We start from the raw sequence: 20,815 nt of genomic DNA on the forward strand, positions 1-20,815 counted from the left end.
TTTACACTGGACAGCAGTGCTAAAGTGCCCAGAGTCCTAAAACCACCAACACCATGTCAGAACAAGCATTTACAATGCAATGGTCTCGGCATTGGTAAAGTTAGAGCTGTTGGCATTGCTCATGACATTATTTTTGTTTATGTTTTTGTTTTTAAAACATTTAAAGAAACGGCATTGTCATGAGCAATGGCAATAGCTCTAACTTTACCAATGCCGAGACCATTGCATTGTAATGCTTGTTGTTAAGCCCTGACAGCGAACACCGACAGATGCAAAGTGGAGCCCACATAAGATCTATGCATGCGGGCAACTAGAGCCAAATTTCGGGTGGGGGGGGGCTGAAAAAGATTTCGGGGGGGGGGGGGGGGCTACGTCTTCCAGCCATAGGCAGAGTGGCTGTAAAAAGGGGCAGCCTTCGAGCCGAGACCTAAATAGCCTGCCGAAGTCAAGCACCTGTCTGTGTCTGCCCTGCCTCGACTGCTAAAATTGTGAGGCTGTCGTGCAGGTTTTTAACACAGATCCCAGAACAGCAGTCCCACGCCCTGGCTCTTTCTTATTCCTATGCTGTCGCTAGATGTCACCAGGAGAGAACTAAAGAAAAGAAGAGACGCTGTATCGGCGAATAAACCTCAGCAAAAAGATGTTTCAAGACTATGGCTGGTCTGCGCATCGTCCTGGGATGAAGTACCTGGAGCGTGATGTTTCCAGAATGCATGTGGACCCAGGTCACTACACTACACCGCATCTCTCTCTGACATGAACATGAGGGAAGGCCCCTTCCCCCACCCCACACCACCCACCACCAATGGCACCTTAGCTCTGGTGAAACGTGCAAGAACATTTAATGTACGGGATGTCCTGTGTAAGAAAGAGCAATACATGACTTCAGCCATTAGATGGCAGGGTCACTGCTCGCGATCGGCTTACCTTACACGCCGTTCGTGATTGTTGGAGTATTCTGCCTACTCGTCACACATTTTCAGAAACAGGATGTAGCGCGTCACGATGTCACACACAGCGGACATTTTAGGTTGGGAAGGCCAAAATTGAATAACGTTAGAACTCTCCTTAACAAATGGCGACGAGCGGGATAATCAAGGACCAATGAAGGAGGACATAATTTTCTAAAAGAGACAGGCAGAGTCGACGGGACGGCAGAGTGATACATACTCTACAGGAGCTCATTTGTATTGAGCGTTGAAGAAACAACACGATGAAAACAACAACGCAGCATTACCAGTGAGCAGCGCAGCAAATTATAATGCTTTTAAACTTTATTTTAAGCTTACTTCATCTAGGCCTTACCGTTCAACGTTAGAACTCTCTGATTTCAAACGAAAGCTGCCTAGCAACGCGCCTTGTAGTCACTGCTCGCGATCGGCTTACCTTACACGCCGTTCGTGATTGTTGGAGTATTCTGCCTACTCGTCACACATTTTCAGAAACAGGATGTAGCGCGTCACGATGTCACACACAGCGGACATTTTAGGTTGGGAAGGCCAAAATTTAATAACGTTAGAACTCTCCTTAACAAATGGCGACGAGCGGGATCAATTCCCCACCTGGACCCCGCAGGCAGCTTCTAAACACCGAGGCGGCCAACTTCTGGGGGGTTTGAGGAGGAAACCAAGACAAGAGGGAACAAGCACACCACCGCCTTTCTCCGAGGCAGAGCAGAAATGCCTCGGAGAAAGGCAGCGTCGTTTTCGGATTCGGGGGCGTGTTTTGCTGTTGTCTCCTCCTTGAGACTTCTTGCAAAAAACACGCCCCCGATCCGAAAAGGACGGGGCCTGTTTGGAATGACTGACCTCTTCTCCAATGGCTGGCCAGCACTCAAGAGGCCAGCCAATGGAGAACAGGGGAGAAGAGGGGCGGGTGCAAGCCCCTCTTCTCCAAGTCATTAATTCTCGCGAGCGAGACTGCGCAAGCGCAGCCTTCGCTAGCCGAGACCTAAAAAGGCTAGGAGGAAGGCAAAAACTTCAGGGATGACCTTGCAAAAAGGGCCAAGTCCAACAGCCATGTGCGAATGTTTAGCGAACCAAATGTGGTTGTTAAATATTCACATTTTACCGCCTACTTCAAGTAGGTGGTAACCTAGGCACAAATGTCCCCATGGGACCCCTTCCCCATTGCTAATGGTTGGGAAAACGTTTTATAAGAGCTTACTCCTAAAAAATGAAACTGGAACGTTTCATTTTACTTTTTGAAAAGCATCCAGTTTTCCTTTAAGGAAAACAGGCTGTATTTAAAAAAAAACAAAAAAACATTGATTTATTTAAAAGCAAACACAGACATGGTGGTCTGCTTTCCCCAGCAGGCCATCATGCTACCTACCTCAAGAATATGAATGAGGTAGGTCAATTGCGACCCCACAAGGAATCCCTAAATGTGTCAAGGACACGTTCGCACCTAGCTGTTTGTGATTTCCTAATAGCAAATCGCAAAAATTCACTATTAGGAACTGGCAAAATAAAACCTATTTACATGTGGTCCATACTGAGTCTGTTAGACTCTCAATGCCTAATTTTCGTGTGACTGTAGCTAGGGTGGTATGGTACAAGAATATCATGTTCTAAATGTATTTTCCCAAAAAGTACAAAATATCGCCCATTAGAGTTGATTATTGACAATCAACTTCCAATGTAGCGATATTAAAACGACATTTTTGTGACAATATTTATATCTGACGATATCTAATTGTTATCAGTAATCTGACATAAAGAAAAAGGGCTTTGGCTGGCAAAGTGAGAAAGAGCGGACATCTCTGAACCCAATTAAAGCTCACGAGTGCTGCAGAGTCTGCCACTGAGAATTTTTGCAGTAGGTGCTGGTTGTCCACAATTGGTATAGTGAGATTGCCAACAAGGGATTTTGCTTGTGGTCACTTAGTTCTATTTCTTTATAATTGAATTTGGAAGTGTACTTTAGACCAATTATACACGTGACATAAATGTTGTCAAAAAACGTATTAAAGATAAAAGGTACACACACGGGATTTGTTTTTGTGAATAAAACACAAATCTTTTTATATATCAATCAAAATCAAAACAAGGGGGATACAAAAGGAACAATAGATTTTTTAGGCAATATAGCATGAAGGATGGGTTAACTCAAATCCACATTTCATCAAATAACATCTATTTCCGAGTGGTTTTAACATTGATTAACAGAGATTAATGTTTCGTGTTTGTATATTGTTGCCGAGGCGTAATAGATGAATCTATAGCCTAATTGTTGGCAGAATAACTCATACTAGGCGTTCCCGACTGTGGCGGAGTTTTTTGAGCCTAATCGACAATCTAAAATTATAAAGTTTTTGAAAAGGATATCAAGAGCAACGAGGATTTCTCCCGTTTGAACCTTCCTGTATGAGTTATTCTGCCAACAATTAGGCTATAGATTCATCTATTACGCCTCGGCAACAATATACAAACACGAAAATCAAGCTGCGTGTTTTTCTGAATTCACTAAGGGTTTTTGTGCAATTATTAACTGTCCTGAAGATGGTCTAACGGACTTCTGCCACCAAGACCGAAACGTCGACACCATCATCTAATTCCACATTATTTGATAACTACAGTTGATTTCTTTTCATTCATGAAATTAATCTCTGTTAAAACCACTCGGAAATAGATGTTATTTGATGAAATGTGGATTTGAGTTAACCCATCCTTCATGCTATATTGCCTAAAAAATCTATTGTTCCTTTTGTATCCCCCTTGTTTTGATTTTGATTGATATATAAAAAGATTTGTGTTTTATTCACAAAAACAAATCCCGTGTGTGTACCTTTTATCTTTAATAAGTTTTTTGACAACATTTATGTCACGTGTATAATTGGTCTAAAGTACACTTCCAAATTCAATTATAAAGAAATGGAACTAAGTGATCACAAGCAAAATCCCTTGTTGGCAATCTCACTATACCAATTTATCTGCCTAAGCCCTCAAGGGTTTATTGGGCCTACCCTTTACGTATTATGGTTGTCCACAATGGCACCTTAAAGGCTTTGTGGGGAGCAAGAACTTTATGATTCATTTACGAGCAACCGCATATGGAGGATGACATATGGGGCCAGATTTATCAAGGTTTTGCGTCGCCCTTAGCCACGCAAGGGGGCGCAAGGCCAACGCAAAATCTAAGTGAGATTTATCAAGCCACGCATGCCCACCATGCATGGCCCTGCATTACCTGCTAAATTTAGAGTAACGCAATCCGGTGCAAAACGCCGCGTTGCGTTAGTCTGCCCCATGGAGGCGTTCCATGGCTGGAGCGTGTGTGTTCCCACGCACCCACCCATGGATTTTTGCACATTCCCAGATTTACCATTAGTAGTACAACTGGAAAGGAGTCAAAATGCTACGCCTCCCCAGGTGAGGTGCAACAAGAAAAAAATCTTAATTTTTCCTCGCTTTTTCTCTTTCTACGTGTGTTGTATCCTGCAGCACATGTAGAACGAGGAAAATGCCTCTCAGGATTGTTTTTGTGCAGGAAGCTGTCCCGTCCTGCACAAAAACAATTCTGCCTACAATGCAGGTACCCTTGCACTATGACGAAAGGGTGCCTGCGTTGGTGCTAGGCAGCCAAAATCGCGCCATCGCTAGGAAAGCACAGGAATGCATCTTATAATGATAAATACAGCGCATTCCTGCCTTTTTAACTTTCATGTAATGCAGCGCTGCAAGGTGGCTTTCTGCATTGCGCTGCATGAAAAAAATGATAAATATGGGCCACTGCTTATACATTAGGGTATTTCTTTGGCCACGTATTTCATGAGTGTAGAGGAAAATGCAGGACCTGTTTCACTGGAGTGGATGGTCAATTTTCTTGTTATTCCAAGCTTTTGAGGATATTAGAAGGGTTTCAAAGAATGGTATTTTGGTTGTCAAAGAGTATATAAAGTTCATAAGGAATCTCTTTCTATGGGACACTCTACCCAAGAGACCTCACTGGTGGGCGAGCCACATCAGTGAGATCTTCGGGCAGGTTTTTACCTTCAGGAAACCTTACACTCCTATTTGGAAGAGGGTGTACTTCTTTCAGTATTCAGGGGGATGTAAAACCCCATAGGTTCCACCAGGAAAAATCCCAACTGTGAATGAAATGAATGAAAAAAGTATTTAATAAAGCGCACTGTGGCCAAGCGGCTTCCTGGCGCTGAGAGCTCAGGCCATCAGACACAGAAAAAGCCCAAGGGATTTAGCAGGAGTACGCCTGAGAGCACAGAAGGGTTTTCAGCGCTTTACGGAAATGGGAATAGATAGGGATAGAGCGCATAGACAGGGGAAGACTATTCCAGAAACGGGGGGCCAGGACAGAAAATCTGGTGCCTCCCGCTCTGGACTTGCGGAAGCGGGGGACATTGAGGAGGGCCAAAGTGGAGGAACGAAGAGTGCGGGTGGGGATGTGAGAGGAAATGAGAGAACTAATAAAAGCCGGAGCAGAGCGGGCATGAGCCCGGAAAACTAAACAATCCAGTTTGAAGAGAGATCTCTGATGAACGGGGAGCCAGTGAAGGGACTTGAGTACAGGGGTGATATGATGAGTTTTAGGGAGGTGAAGGATGAGACGGGCAGCCTGGTTCTGAATAGCTTGAAGCGACGTATTTCATAGGCTGGTATGCCCACATACAGGCTGTTCCCGTAGTCAAGACGGGAAGTGATCAGGGCCATGATGATAATTTTGAGGGCATCAGAAGAGAAAAAGCGAGAAAATTTTCCGGATAAGCCGAAGAGACAAAAAGCAAGAAGATACGACGGAGCTAACTTGGGCGTGCATGGAAAGGTCCTGGCTAACCCTAATACCCAAGATTCTAACAGAAGAGACAGGTGCAGGAGAGGGACCAAAGGTAGGGGGCCAGAAGGCAGAGGACCAAGGACTAGATGAACCGCCCGTCAAGACCAACTCAGTCTTGTCCGGGTTGAGTTTAAGATGATTTAAACTCATCCACTCAGAAATGAAGACCAGGGTGGAGCGAAACTTAGAAAGGGACAAAGAAGAAGAGGAAAGATCAAAGACGAGCTGGAGGTCATCTGCGTAATTGTACACAGAGACCCCCAGATCGAGAAGAGAAGTGATGAGAGGATAGATATAAAGATTGAAAAGAAGAGGGGAGAGAGAAGAACCTTGAAGGACCCCACAGGAAACCAAACGAGTGGGGGCAGAGAAACCGGACAGATGAACCGCTTGAAAACGTCCCGTAAGAAAGGACTCGAGCCAGGAGAAAGCGGAACCCCGGATGCCCGCTGCGCTGACACGGTCGAGAAGGAAGGAATGGTCAACCGTGTCAAACGCAGCGGACAGATCGAGGAGAACCAAAGCTTGAGGAAGGGAGGAATCGGCTTTTGATTTCAGCTCATCAAGAACTGCGAGGACCACCGACTCCGTAGAGTGGCCCGGGCGGAAGCCCGCTTGATGGGAAGCCAAAAGGTGGTTCTCCTCGATGTAGGTGGAAAGGCAGGAGGTGACGTGCCTTTCGAGGATCTTGCCCAGATAGGGGAGGAGGGAAATAGGCCTAAAGTTGGAAGGAAGAGAGGAATCTAAACCAGGCTTTTTAAGGATGGGCAAGACAATAGCGGATTTAAAGGATGAAGGAACTGAGCCCAGGGAAAGGGAGGCATTGAGAAGGGAAAGGGAGGGAGTAGGGCAATTAGTAAATAACGCTCTCAGAATACGTGCCGGGGCACAGTCGGCCGGAGAGCCAGACTTAATATTAGTGAGCAGGGCAAGAAATGAGTCTAAAGAAATAGGGGAGAAAAAGTCAAGAAAAGAAGAGGGCGCAGGAGGAGCAGAAGAAAAGGAAGGAGGGGGTACAGAAGGAATGTTGGATTTGATCTTAACGATCTACTCAATGAAGTAATCGCTGACTGTATGGTTGCTTGAGAAGAACGGGGCTTTCTAATCCTTGTTGTAGGCTGTACCCGAGTTAATAATCCTATCTGATGTATGTATTTGTTTTTTCTATAGCATGAACCAAGTTAAAAAAAGGCAGCAGAACATTGTTCATCGTCAAAGACATGCATAACGTCAATGAATAATAGGGGAGGGTCCTGGGTTGTGTACAGTTAATATATTGTTCTTCTCTAGCACCAGTCATTCTATCCCTCTCGGTCTAAGAGTTTTGCCTCAAACTTGTTTCATACCATCTGCCCTATTTTATCCTGGATTATTTCTTTTCTTGGTAAAATGTATTGCCTCTGTCTGAAAGTTAATGAAAAAAATTCTTTAAGGGTACTTTTTCAAGTTAAGGACTCTAGGATTATTTTACTAGTTCCTGAATGACTGACACAATAGTGGAAGGAGGGAAATGTCATTTCTCCTTGTCTCATCCTCTCCAGCCTTTTTACCTTGAAAATTAAAAGACTTGTTATACCTTTAGTTGTAGGGTTCAGGCTATTTCCTTGACAGTTTTTTTATGCATTACTAATATTCAATAGCTTGTATATTGTGTACCATATTGTCATATGTTGTCAAAGATAGGTATTCCATTTATTTTTGTTCAGAACCTAGTCTTTGACTCGGTGATGCGAAGCACAACAGAAGACTAAACCAGGGGCATCAGATGGACCTTATTCTCTACACTGGAGGGCCGTGACTATGCGTATGATCTAGCCTTGCTCGCTCACACACACAGCATATGCAGGAAAAGGCATCTCGCCTCAAGATCTATACATAGCAAGTAAGTCAGAAGATTATAATGAAGAAATTCGAAGTAATGCCTGTGAACATCCCAAACCCTACACCATTCTAGATGGATGGAGAGGACCTACCCGTGACTGAAGAGTTCACCTACCTAGGCAGTGTTATCAGACATGATGGAGGCGCAGGCAGTGGCAACAAGAGCAGACTGAGCAGGGCCTGGAGTGTCTTCAGGATGCTGAACAATGTGTGGAGATCATCTCAGTTCAGCATCAACACCAAGCAGTGGCTTTATCAGAAATGTGTTCTGTCCAGACTCATGTATGGATCTAAATGCTGGTGGATGATTCAAGTGACATCACCAAACTGTCAGCCTCCCACACCAGTAACCTGAGAAGAATCTTCTGCATTCTCTGGCTGTAAACCAGATGCAAGCAGGAGAGCATGGACACCATTATTATGAGAAAAAGGTGGTGATAGATGCAACACACCATCCGGATAGAACGAGACTCCTTCACAAGGCCAGCTCTCTATTGGACCCCAGATGAAAAACAGATGATAGGCAGGCCTGAGAACACCTGGATGTGAACTGTGGAAACAGAAGTGAAGACCCTGAAAGCTGGCTGGGGTACCGTACAGAAACTTACTCGAGATAAACAGAAGTGGAGGTCCTTCGTTGCGCCCTAGATGCCAGGCAGTAAACAAAAAGAACCGGAAATTTACCTAAAAAATATGGCTGCCACTCAAATGTCCCATTGGTCTCAACCTAACTTTTGATCCACTGTTTTCTGCAGATAATATAGATGTTCTGCATTGTAATATTATTCCTCTTTTATCAAAGTTGTAAGGTTCTCGGATTTTATTAATCGTGCAATCCCAGTTATCCATCTTGACTTGTTAACAAAACTCTATTTACTACGGAAACATTATCTACGACGGTCACTCCTTAGAGATTAGTGCCTTGTAACTGTATTATCCATCTACTCGTTGCCTTTTCCACATCTATCTCATTGTTTACTTGTCACTCAAAGTGTCACTCATAAGTCTGTTACCAGTAAGGTTACATATTGTTAATCATCATCCTAAAGGTAAGTTCTTGTTGGTTCGACCCTTAGAGACCCCCACTGCTTCTCATGTTTTCTTTCGGGTTGGTGGGTGGGTTTTTGCAGTGGTAATGGGTTTAGGTATGGGGTTTCTTGTACATGCTTCTTATCTCTGTACCTACATCCATGGGCAACTCTCTCGCTGCCTGTTCTTTTTTTTTCCTCTCCTTCCTCTCCCACTCTCTCCCTTCTTTCCCTTTTCTGATTTTGCCCCTTCCCCATAGGTCTCCCCAGGGGCGTATGCACTGTGCTCAGCCCTCACACATGGATGCTTTACACCGGACAATCTTCCCAACAATCATGAAACTCTCATATATCAACCAATATATTCCCATGGCTTGAACAAAAACTCTAAATGATGGTGCCCAACTCGTTTAAGATTCTGTCGCTCAACGCCAAAAGGCCTCAATCACCCCGTAAAGTGAAAATATATAATAGTCTACTGCCACAAACCTGAGGGGGACATTATATCATTATAATTCTTCAGGCAACTGAAATTGGTCATACAGAAGTTTCCTTGGTTTCACAATAGTATTTGCTCTCCTGCTGTAAAAAAAAAAAAAAAAAAATAGCATCCTTACGCTACTCCCAAAAAATGTCAAGGATTGTCCTCAATGACTTCCACTACGATGAAAAGGGTAGATGGCTTATCTCAAGACTATCCAAACGATTTAACATTTAATGTTGTCAACGTTTATGTACCTATAGGGCATGTACCGAGATTTTGGATTGCATTTAGCAAATGAATCCCAGAATTGCCAAATAACAGCAATATAAAACTAACTGGTGATTTTAACCTCCAGTGGGGCAGCACGTTAGACAGACTATCCATGTGCAAGAATAAACCAAGCAAATATCATGCGTTCAAGCACAAATTATGTAAAGACAACAACCTCTCGGACATATGGTGCCTATACAATCCTCGGACATATGGTGCCTATACATTACTCACACTATCATAACACAATGACCAGATTAGATTATATACTCACTAGCAATTCTCATGTAGCACAATACACAAACCCTTAGGTAGAAACAATGGTGATTTTTAACCACGCCTGCATTACCTTCGATGGAAGTATATCCACACCACTTAATAAAAATGGCTCTTAAAAAATGAATGAAGGAATGTTTGATGATCACGTCTCTATACACATCATAAAGATCACAATAACCAACAACTTTAACAAGAATTCCCGACAGATCTCACAGTAGTGACTATATGGGATCTAATGAAAGCCACCATCAAAAGTACAATTATAGGTATTATGGCAAAGAAAAATAGGGAAGTTAACCTTAGACTGAATGCCAAGTACGAGTCCACTCTCAAGCAATTTTGACAAGATTTGATTGTACTGGAACACCAGGGAAGGTACGAGCAGGGACCCTTCAACCTCCCCCTAGCTTTGCCAGCCAATATCTACTTTTTTCTTTCTCTCTCTTTTTTCCTTCTGTTTCTTTCAGCCCTATATTGCTCGACAAACAAAACTATGCCCAACAACCTAGTAATACAACCTTTTGTATGGTTTTGTACAAGAAGTTGATGGGATGTTATATATTAAAATGATTGTGCCACATCTTTTGACCATGTACCCTCCTATTTTAAATCCAATAAAAACTTTATGAAGAAAAAAATGAAAATAAAGAAGTATTAAGGAAATAGCCTGAATCCTGCATCTAAAAGTACAACAGTTCTTCTAATTTCCTGATTTGTCACTTGTTCAGGATAAGGGAACCAGCCCGGACCCGGGACCACTCACCTAAAGGCACCAAGGAGAGAGGATACAGACCCTACAAATCCATTCCAAAGATCCCCAGCTTCTTAAGCTGTCTGTCTGCCTTGCTCCAAAAATTCCTACATGCATATGAATTATTTGAACTACTTGCGGCATTTCAGTTTGCATCTCTGTGCTCTCTCAAAATATTATACTCAGTCTCTAAGCTTGCTTACAAGTTTGGTGATCACTTGCTACACATATTGATAGAATTTTTTTCTCTACTTGCTAGCCCTCTGCAGACATAATAACTATTTCAAAATGTCCTTGTATTTTGCTGAGAAACATCTTGCAAACCTACCCAGAATCCATTTGACCACATCAGTCCAATCCCCCTGCAAGCAGGTGGTACCACTGTCTTGTATCGTTAAATACCTTTCCTCTTGAGGGAGGGCCTTCTGGGGATCAGGGGCTCCTCGGTCGACCATCTTCTTGAAGGAAGGAGAGAGGAGTCACGTAAGATCTTCAGTGGGGAGCGGAGAGAGCCCCCTCCGGGCATGGACCAGGCACGCATAGCATCCGGTAACAGTGGCATCAGCGTACCCTAGGCTCGGTCGGTCCTACATGTGTGCGACCTGGAACCCGGTGTGCATGGCTCCAAGATTAACTCAAATCGGCGAATGGCCCTGGCATGTGGCTATTTGTATACACTTGTCAAACAGGAAACATGAGATCTCAGGGAGCGCTTTGAGCCAACAGGGCAACCGTAGTTCGTGCAGCTGACACAGACTTCTGTGCAGGAGAGCGCCTACTCTGGAGGGAGGCCTTCAAAATGTCAAATCTATTTCTGTTTAGTGACCGGCCATGGAACCGACCGACGGTCACTGGGTTGAAAAGTTGCTTAGAATGCAATAGCTCATGTTTGCGTTAAAAGTGGCGTAAAGCGCTCCTAAATGGTTAGCCCTCGCTCTTTCACGCATTACGCACTAGTACAGTAAATTTACATTTTCTTTACTGGCGTAGGCAGTATGGCCACTTCAAAAGGAAACAATGTTTCAAAACTCAAAAACAACAGAGAACTTTTTTCGCATTTGAAGACATTTACAAATGATCAGATCTTTTTTTTAATATCACATTTTGTAAGATTGTTTACATTGTAATTTTTCAGCACTGAGTAGCGAAGTGCACGTTTATGCGATAGACCTGATGCACATTAATAATAACTCCATATCTGTAAGTTAAGTATATCGTGTAAATGTAGATATATAAATTTCGCAAATTTCCAAGAGTACTCCTGGAAAACTGTAACTGTTCTTTGTTTTCGAGAGTGCCCCTACAAACCTTGTACATAGTGAGAATTTGCTCATGCATATTTTTGCAATTGAATGTTTTTTGTTTTCCACCACAGGGATAATTTTTTGCAGTGGAGAAATTCCTTCCCTTACACTTCGCCATTTTTTAGGGGTGTACTCTTCCAATTCGCACACTTTAAATTAAATGATTTACTACTGCACTTGACTGGCGGAAGTCCCTGAACATTGCATGGTAAGAATGGGTATGAAAATGTTTGTGAATACCAACATACTCCAGAGTTTGTGGGTGTTCCAAACTTTACAGAGCATACCGCACTGGAACGCACACTTCCTACTCTAGGATTGGGATATGCGCGAGTAATAGTACACCATCGTGGAGAAAAAATACATGTGAAAATGTATCTATATGTGCAAATTCCAGTTTTGAGACTATGAAACCGGGATTTGAACACGTAAAACACACCATTTGCTAGTGTAAATGAGATTTATATACATAAATGGCTTGAAGAATCGGGCCATTACCCTGAAACTTTACCTGCTAGCTCAAAACCAGAATGAGTATTTATGAGGATTTCTGCATAAAGCACTAACATAGTGTTAAGACCACGGCCGGAGGAAGATCCTTCTATCTCGCAGCAAAGACCTGGAACACCCTTCCTCTCCACCTCAGGCATTCACCGTCACTGCCTCAATACAGGAAAGGCCTCAAGACCTTGTTCTTCGACTGAACCTCAGCACCTTTGACGGATCAGCAGTCCTTCTCCGCCCCCAGCGCCTCGAGACCCTTATGGGTGAGTAGTCGTGCTCTACACGACGATTGATTGATTGAGTGTGAACTAATATACAAACTTGTGTTGCTCAGTGCCATCCTCCATGTCACTCTCTATTGTGCTGTAAACTACCCGGTCGAAAATGTGGTGTCTGACAAAATAAGTCCAGGAACTAGCCAGGGTGGTTTTATATATAATTCAAGGGTGTGTTGGATGGACCGGTGTATATCCAGTGTGGCTTTTCATTAAAGTAGTGTCCATTAGCAGCCATCCTCTGACCCCCGATGTGTCAAGTCACCATGCCCCTGATCTTAATGTGCATGGCTTTTGTCTGTGCGTACATGCCACAACCCACACCCATGGCTTTCCCCAATACTCCATAAATAACTAAATATTGTTTTAGTGGGGCCTAGTTCACCAGCCCTTCTGGCCCAGAGGTAGCCCCTTATGAAGCTACTAAAGTAGGGGATTCGTGATGCCACTGTTCTGAAAGGCATGGTGGGCTCTGTGTATAGAGCATGGCCACATCCTGCATGCAGCCCCCATAGCCCTGGAAGCATGGAGGTCATTTAGGGGTCACCAGGGGTCACAGCTGCGACCCCTGGCTTGCTCCTTCAGACCCCTGGCACTGACTTTGAGACTCCTGGCATCAAAGGTAATGGCATGAGCTGAAGTTAAAATATGCTGCAATGTGCACGGTTTGTTTACTGCAGCTTTGGCTGTAACCTTAGGCATTGAATGCTTGGCTCCCTAAAAAACACAGCAGTTCAAAGAGGCACAGTCCAGCCCAAAATCCCAGTTCCTTCCTGCACTGAAGCAAGTTAAACAAGGCCCCTTTCGTCTAGATTGGGGCTCCTCAGTCGGGTGTAGTTTGACTGATTTGCATATGCCTGGTCCAAACTGAAGAAGGAAGGGTTGGAATGGTACTCGAGTGATTGCTAGTAGTGAGACTTATTGCAAGCATCCTCCCATCACCTTTTGTGTGTTTGAAACTTTGCCAAAGTGTGTTAGAGCTTAGTCACATGCAATGGGCCTAAGGGAAGGAACTTTCAAAAGCGTCTGACCAGGTTTCTGGTTCAGAAGCGGAACCAGAATAGAGAACTTGGGAGTGTGGTATGTGTAAACGGCACGCATGAGCTGAAAATGCTGCATTGTAGGCAATGCAACCTGTTTGAGCCTCACCTACAGATGGCTCTATTTGTTTTTGTCATAGACCTACTGTCTACAATACAACAGAAAGAGAAGGGTTTGGCTCACCGCCTGACTCATGAGCCAATGGTTTTCGTGTCTTTCTTGGTTCCCTGCATCTCACTAGATGGCTTTCCTCCCCGTTCTTGTGTTTTTGTCGCCCCTTGAGCAAAGCCTCTTGTTTTTTCTTCTGAAACTGTATCTTTCCAAGGCTGATGTGTGGAGACTACTTTTTAAAGTTCTTTTTCAGTACTCCTTTGGAGTGCATCAGTTTCTTGCCTCTCTCTTTTTTCCATCCACACACTAACACCCCCAAATACCCCTGCTTGTCCATGGCACCCCCATTCCCCACCATCTCTTTATTTTTTATTGGTCTAGTTCCTATCCCTCCTAGTTGTTGCTTGTTCGAGAGACCTGCAGTTGTTTACTGCTGCCAGGCTGCTAGCTTTCAAATCATGTGGCCTAGGTGCCATGCTAGCTTTCAAATCATGATGTGTTTTTTCTTTTTGCTATATTGTTTTCTGTGAGGGCCCCATAGTGCCAGGCCACTAACTTCCCCATTTTTTGCTCTCACCCACCTCCTTTTCTGGAAAAGGCCGAGCGCTAATTAGCGCGTGCCGCCATTATGGCGGTCGGACCGGTCCCCGAGGGAAAGGAGGAGGTGGGAGCACTCCCACCCCCCTCCCCATTATGCGTCCAATAGGGGCGTCTCCGAGGGGCGTGAACCGGAAGCACTTTAGTGCTTACGGTTCACGCGGGCATCCAGCATGGGGGTCCGGCTGGTTTAGACCGGCCTGGCCTGTGCACCCCCCCCCCCCTTTAAAAGGGGGTGTGGGGAGCAGAACAGTCTCTTGTTCTGCTCTACCCACGGGCTCAGCACCCGGGCTACCAGTGGCCCGTAATGTATTTTCGCCACCCACCATCCCCTAAGGCAAGCAATTTAATTGTATTGGTCAGGAAGGTATTTTGGTTTGGTTCTATTAAAACATTTTCTTGCAGGTATCTCAGGAGATAGTGTTAATGCATGCTTGAGTGGGTACATTAATGGTGTTTATCACCAATGTATTTGTTGGGTTCTTTTGATTTTATTGCAGGTATCGCAGGAAATGGGAGTAAAGAAAATTTGCTGATTTGGTACATCGTAAATGTGATTGTCAGTAATGCATTTGTTTTGTTCGTTTACTTTTGTTGCAAGTATCTCAGGAGATAGAATAAATGTAAATTGATGATTTGGTACACTTTAAATGTGTTTGGCAGTAATGCATTTGCTTGGCTCTTTTCCTTTTATTACAGGTATCGCAGGAGATAGTGAAGGAAAATATGATGTTTTGGTGAATTTATAATAATAAAAGTGTCATTCTTAGTAAGCTTGTCAAGTACAGGATTGGTTAATACAGAGTTATGTGATTGAAATATAACGTTTAAATAGAAGTACATGTTATTTGATTTCACGTAATATTGTCGTATTTAGTTGTGTGTGTCTCCAGTCAGGCGGTAAGGTCATGATTGGTAAGCATAGTCTTCGGTCCTTAGCGGTCAGAACCATGTAACTCCAGGGGCAGTGACAGCCGGTAGGTAGGCTGTCGGGGTGCGGGGGCCGGGGGAGTCATTCTTTCCAGTGGGCCTGTGGCCACCCCCGCACACGCATGCGCATCAGGGCGCAAGTATGCAGAATTTCTGCAGCCCCCGTTATGGAGTTTAAGGCACAGGGCGCAGTGGGGGGCCCGGAGGAAAGTATCCGTCCGATAAGCTGTACCCCCTGCGCAAGCCAACTCCGGCGAAGTAATTTCGCGTAGTTTGCTAGTTTGCTGGGATCTGGAGGCTGCCAGTCATTGACCGTGCCGTAGGCTCTAGAGGGGACATGCAGAAAGTGAATATATGCATTGTTAGATTTACGGTAGGAGTGTCGTGTGTATTAGAAGTTAAGGATAGCCATGTGACATCATCTGTCTAACAATGTATTTGGCCTTTCTGCGTAATTGTGCATAATTTTAATAAATGTTTTTTAATTTTGCAATAAATACGGCCGGGGGGGGTTACTCCCCCCCCCCTAATCCAAAGAAATCCAAAAATTGGTGTGGTCTCAATACTTGCCTTGTAGGAGGGAGGGAGACCTCATCGGGAGGACAAGGGCTGTGGGTACCAAAGGTAAAGAGGGGACTTGGGGAAGTACCAGGCCATATGCGCCGTGCTCTTTTACTTCTTTTTTGTCTGTGAGGGACTGTCAGTTATACACTGATACGAGGTCAATTGTTTTTAAACTTTTCTTGCACAGTATAGATTTTTTTAAATTTGCAGTTCTAAAATGGCTGTTGACCACAATGGAACAGTAAACCAAAAACGGCAAAATATCCATGATGAAATGTTGAATTTTTTTCAAAATGTAAAGATGGCTGCCACATGTGCATGCACTGCTACACTCATACATTGTGAGCCCCCCTCCTGGGACTGAAATCGTCCTGGGGACCCCATACGCCATGGCTGGGGCATGTGTCCCTGGGTGCCCTGGCCCCACTCATGGTTAAAAGGGGAGGACACAAGGATTTAGGAGTCTCAAGTAAAAACAGTTTTATGGTTGCATAGGTTAAATCGGCGCCTTTGCTACCATGGCATTTTTCAAATTGACAAAACCCAAATTGCGATCTGGTACTACGCTACCAATTCTCAATTTGGGTTTGTGAATAAATATCAAATGGTTATTTGAAAGGGGCATGTAATGGGCGCCTCTTTCAAATTTTTATTCCTTAAGTTACGTATGAAGGTTGTGTGACCAAAATCCAGTTGCAAAACTTTAATATTTTAAAACCAAGCCATAGGATTCCATAACCATTCCCAAATGGCAAAGGGTCCAGAAGGGACCTCTTTCCTTTTGCGAATGTGAACAAAAACCATTTTATTATGAGCAGGCAATGGTTGTAAACTTTTTCAGATTGTTTTTTAACTCAGCTGTTTTCCTTTTAGGATAACAGGCTCCATTAAAATAATTAAGTTTGCTTTATTTAAAAGCAATCAAAGACTCGGTGGTCTGCTGTGCACTTGTGAAGCGGGAGTAGAGATCCAGGATTTATTCCCCGACGGTGAACTAGCGGTGATTTATCCCGAGCAGTCAACCCGTCTTAAGTAACATTGACTACGGCTCCGTTAGTGCTGATCTTTGAGAGCTCTAGGACCTAACTGGACAGAGAAGTTTTCTCTGCGGTAGAGTGGCCATCACTCTCTCCGCCCTTGCCGTTACCACTGAGGAGGCTGGAACCCCTCTTCCTTTGACGATTCTGCGGCGTCTTAGAGTCAAGTCCTTTGACAGACATGGTGCCCACTCCCTTTCCACACGCACCCCAGTCCTGATGAAGACCCCACCCCGTAAGGTCGTATTGAGCACCTACAACAAACAAGGGGTCGAAACGTCGACATAACACCATTGCCAATACTATCACCAGTACATGATGCACTGTGATCTTCTGCATATATGGCATTTTTCAGAACTGTTGATATTGTAATTACGATTTGATCTGTATGTAATACTCGGCAGTGATTCAATTATGCCGACCAATTTGATTGTGTTCTAGTGGATTTATCATTGTGTTCACTTCCTTTCAAATCCCACACTCAATCACTAACCCCCTCACCCCTCCTTTTCTGGGCACTTTTATTACTTAAAAATTGTTGCCTAAACTATGGACCTCAGTAAAACGTTTATGCTAGTTCAATGTGATTAAATGACATTCAAACTTCTTTTAGTTATTTGGTCAATTGTTTTCCAATGCTTTATTTTGAATGATTTGTATGCTGGGACCATTTCCTCCATACTGTTCTCTACCCAGGTCCCAGTGATTTTGGGTTTACCCTTTCTTTAACTGACCCTAGCAGGCCAGCATGTCTGTGAATCTAGCCAATCAAATTGTGTATTTATATGGGAGGTTGATTTGCGATCCACTACCTTTTGGTGTTTTGTAAACCAACTTAATAATAAATATGTTGGTTCACAAAATACTAATTCATTTGGTAGAAGTCTGTGAGAAATTTGTGACCACTCCTACCGAATATGTCAGTACATTCCAAATAGGAAATGGAATATAAGTGCAGGAGGCTCTCAGTACTACATGTGTGCTCTTGTCAATGTCTGCATCTTTGCCGTGTAACTGTTCAACCAAGTTAGTCGGATCAATATTTTTGGATGAATCGATGTCCACTTGCATGTGACAGGCCTCATTCAAATTCACGTCTGGCCTACCATTCATTGGTGGTCCAGTGAGGACGACAAACCTATTCCATAATTCAGATATGGCGTAGATTCTAGTGTGCATGGAATCTTTGCCAGGCTGGCCTCTCAGTGAGTTTCTGTACCTAGCCTTGCTGTCAGCTTTCATCGTTTCTTAATTTCATCAGGTTTTTTTTAATTGATGACAATTTTCTTTGATCAGAAAGGATATTTAATGGATCACGATACTTCAATGTGTCTCTTTATCAAAAATCATGCCTGGGGATTTTAGGTACAGCAATCAGCAGTGTAATTTAGCTTAGCTTCATTTAGAAGCAGTGGTAAATTCTGATTTGCATTACAACATCACCACAATGGGCCTAAGTATATCTGATAGGGTATTTTATTTATGAATTGATGGTTCACAGCTGCAGTCTGAGGGTTCTCTGTGGAGAGGGCCTGTGATCGCTATTTCAATGAGGCGTGATATATATATTTTTGTTTACACCATAGGGATACCTTCCTGCACACAAAAATCCTTAATGGCATTTTCCTCCTTCTGTGTGTGCTGCAGAATGCTGCCTACAGTAGTCAAGGAGCAGGCGACAAGAGTTTAATACCTTTAAATTGCTTTATTTAAATAGTTCCTATCTGTCTGCCTGCTTCTCTGGTTGTTACTTTGCTAGTATCCCCCTGTACATCGTAGAATGGCATACACAATGAAAAATGCTTGGCTGAACATAGTCAACATTTCTTTATATCGGGGAGGAGCCTAGCGCGCAACCAAGATGGCCGCGTAGGTGCGAAGCTCCCGAGGACCTCCGCGACCTCCTGAATTAATCCTGATTATATCCTGTCTTTGATGAGGGGACTGTGTCTGTGTACCCGAGCTGAGGCGGCACCCGTTTTCCGTTTTCGAATCGGACCCCGGACACCGGTGGGAGCACCGATCGAAGATTGCGGCCTTCTCCGCGCCGGCCCCCCGGATTGGAGTTGTGGGGCGATCCGGGGACAAAGCGAACAACAGCGGCGGGCAGGGCTGGGCGACTCGCGTACCCCGCACTTTCACTTTCGCTTTTGCGCCCTCCTTGCCTCAAGCGAGGTAGGGTTGCGGAGTGGGGTGCGGTGGTGTGGCCTTGTCCCGGTGCCCGGCTGACTCGCCGGCTGTGAGTTGTCCTGCGGTCCAGTGGTCACCCCCCCCCGGAACCCGTGAACTGGTTTATCGGCCCTTTCGAGGAGATTGGCACGACTTTGGGAGTGCGACATGTCCACAAAGCAAGATGGCGACCGGGCAAAGGTGAAATCGACCCGCCGTGGCCCGGCACATCAGTCTAACAGCATGGACCGCTACACCCTCCAGAAGGGATCTCCAGAGGCACCGCGTACATCCCCCGCGGGCCCGACTGAGGCGTCTGCTCAGCCCGCGGATCTGACCCTCCGGGACGTCATGGGCGCCATTGCCGAGATGAAGGCCTCGGTGGACCAGCGCTTTGATACTCTGGCGCAGAAGATAGACTCGGCCCTGGTCGATGTGGGCCTGGTGAGAGCCGACTTGTCTAAAACAAATGACCGGGTCGATTCCCTGGCCCACACTACCTCGAGTCTCACTACAGACGTGGCGGCCCTTCAAAAGGAGGTGCACCGGCTTGGCCAGGCGAGCGCCCTGATGGACCGTCGATTGGAGGACTCCGAGGGTCGGGCCCGGAGGAACAACGTTCGCATTGTCGGGGTGCCGGAGGGACGGGAGGAGGAGGCGGCAGATTTGTTTGTGGAAGACCTGATCCTCACCCGTCTCCAGCCCCGGGGGCTGAGTAAACTTTTTGCGGTGGAACGTGCTCACAGGGTCCCCGGAGGAAGACCTAAGGCCGGAGCCCCGCCGCGGCCTCTCATTGCCCGGATTTTTAACTTTCGGGACAGAGACGCTATCCTGCAGACTTCCAGGCTACAGGGACCGGTCAAGCTCGATAATATGGACGTGAATTTCTACCCTGACTTTACTCCGACGGTCCAAAAGCAGAGACTGAGTTTTCTCGGAGTTAAACGTCGCCTACGGGACCTGAACCTTAAGTACTCAATGCTTTTTCCAGCTAAGCTGAGGGTGGAGGTGGATGGTCGCACGCACTTTTTTGACCGTCCCGAGGCGGCTGGGGACTGGTTGGATACTCTGCCTGGGGATCGGGGCCGGGGGGGTGGGGGGGGGGTGCGGTTGGCGGGGAGGGCTCGCCGGATCAGAACTGAGGGGTGAATAGTAGGCCTTGCTCTGGACAACATTCCGGTTACCATTCACTGATCGTGTATGTTCCCCTCCTATGGAGGTCGTACGGGGTCCATTGGGGGCTTTCCCTCCTCCTCTGGGGGACTAGTTAGTTTTTCGTCTATGGGGCGACAGGCACACTGCACTTTGGGGGGGCTGTCTGGGCTCATGCAGGGGTGCAGGGAGGGGGGAGTTCTGTTGGGATGGGTGGGCGGGGGTGGAGTGTTGTTTGTTTGCACCGCAAGGCGAACCCTTTACTGTATTGTTGTTTTCGAGATGCTCTTTGGGGGACGACTGATGGCTTCCATGTATGATGGGGGGTAGGGATTTGACTGTGTTATCATGGAACGTTAACGGACTGGGGGATAGGATTAAGCGTGGTGTGGTCCTGCAGTATCTGAAACGAATTTCACCAGATGTGGTCTTCCTGCAGGAGACACACCTTATAGGTAATTCCTTTCATGCCATGAATCGGCGAGGCTATCGCTTGGTGGCCCATTCGGGCTTCACTTCGGGCTCGCGGGGGGTGGGCATCATGATTAAGAACTCGCTCCCATTGGAGATTGATGAGGTGCGCCATGATGAGAGGGGACGTTACACTGTCTTGGTGGGTAGAATGGAGGGCAGAGTGGTCGT

General features: G+C 45.3%; 1 protein-coding gene across 4 annotated transcripts in view; it reads right to left on the reverse strand.

Annotated features, from left to right (window-relative positions):
* SH3TC2 (SH3 domain and tetratricopeptide repeats 2) overlaps window positions 1-20,815 on the reverse strand; it is a 257,065-nt gene that overhangs the window by 223,586 nt on the left and 12,664 nt on the right. For 2 of the 4 annotated variants that reach the window (XM_085618159.1, XM_085618157.1), the window contains exon 1: window positions 10,892-11,137. The exons of 1 other annotated variant lie outside the window; for it this stretch is intronic. In XM_085618159.1, the coding sequence (XP_085474285.1) occupies window positions 10,892-11,051 (160 nt within the window). In that variant the 5' untranslated portion in view covers window positions 11,052-11,137. Of the gene's footprint in view, window positions 1-10,817; window positions 11,138-20,815 lie in introns of those variants that run through there. One more of the 4 variants, XM_085618158.1, reaches the window with a different exon arrangement.

The sequence above is a fragment of the Triturus cristatus genome, chromosome 7, assembly GCF_964204655.1.
Source record: "Triturus cristatus chromosome 7, aTriCri1.1, whole genome shotgun sequence".
In the NCBI taxonomy this organism is placed as follows: domain Eukaryota; kingdom Metazoa; phylum Chordata; class Amphibia; order Caudata; family Salamandridae; genus Triturus; species Triturus cristatus.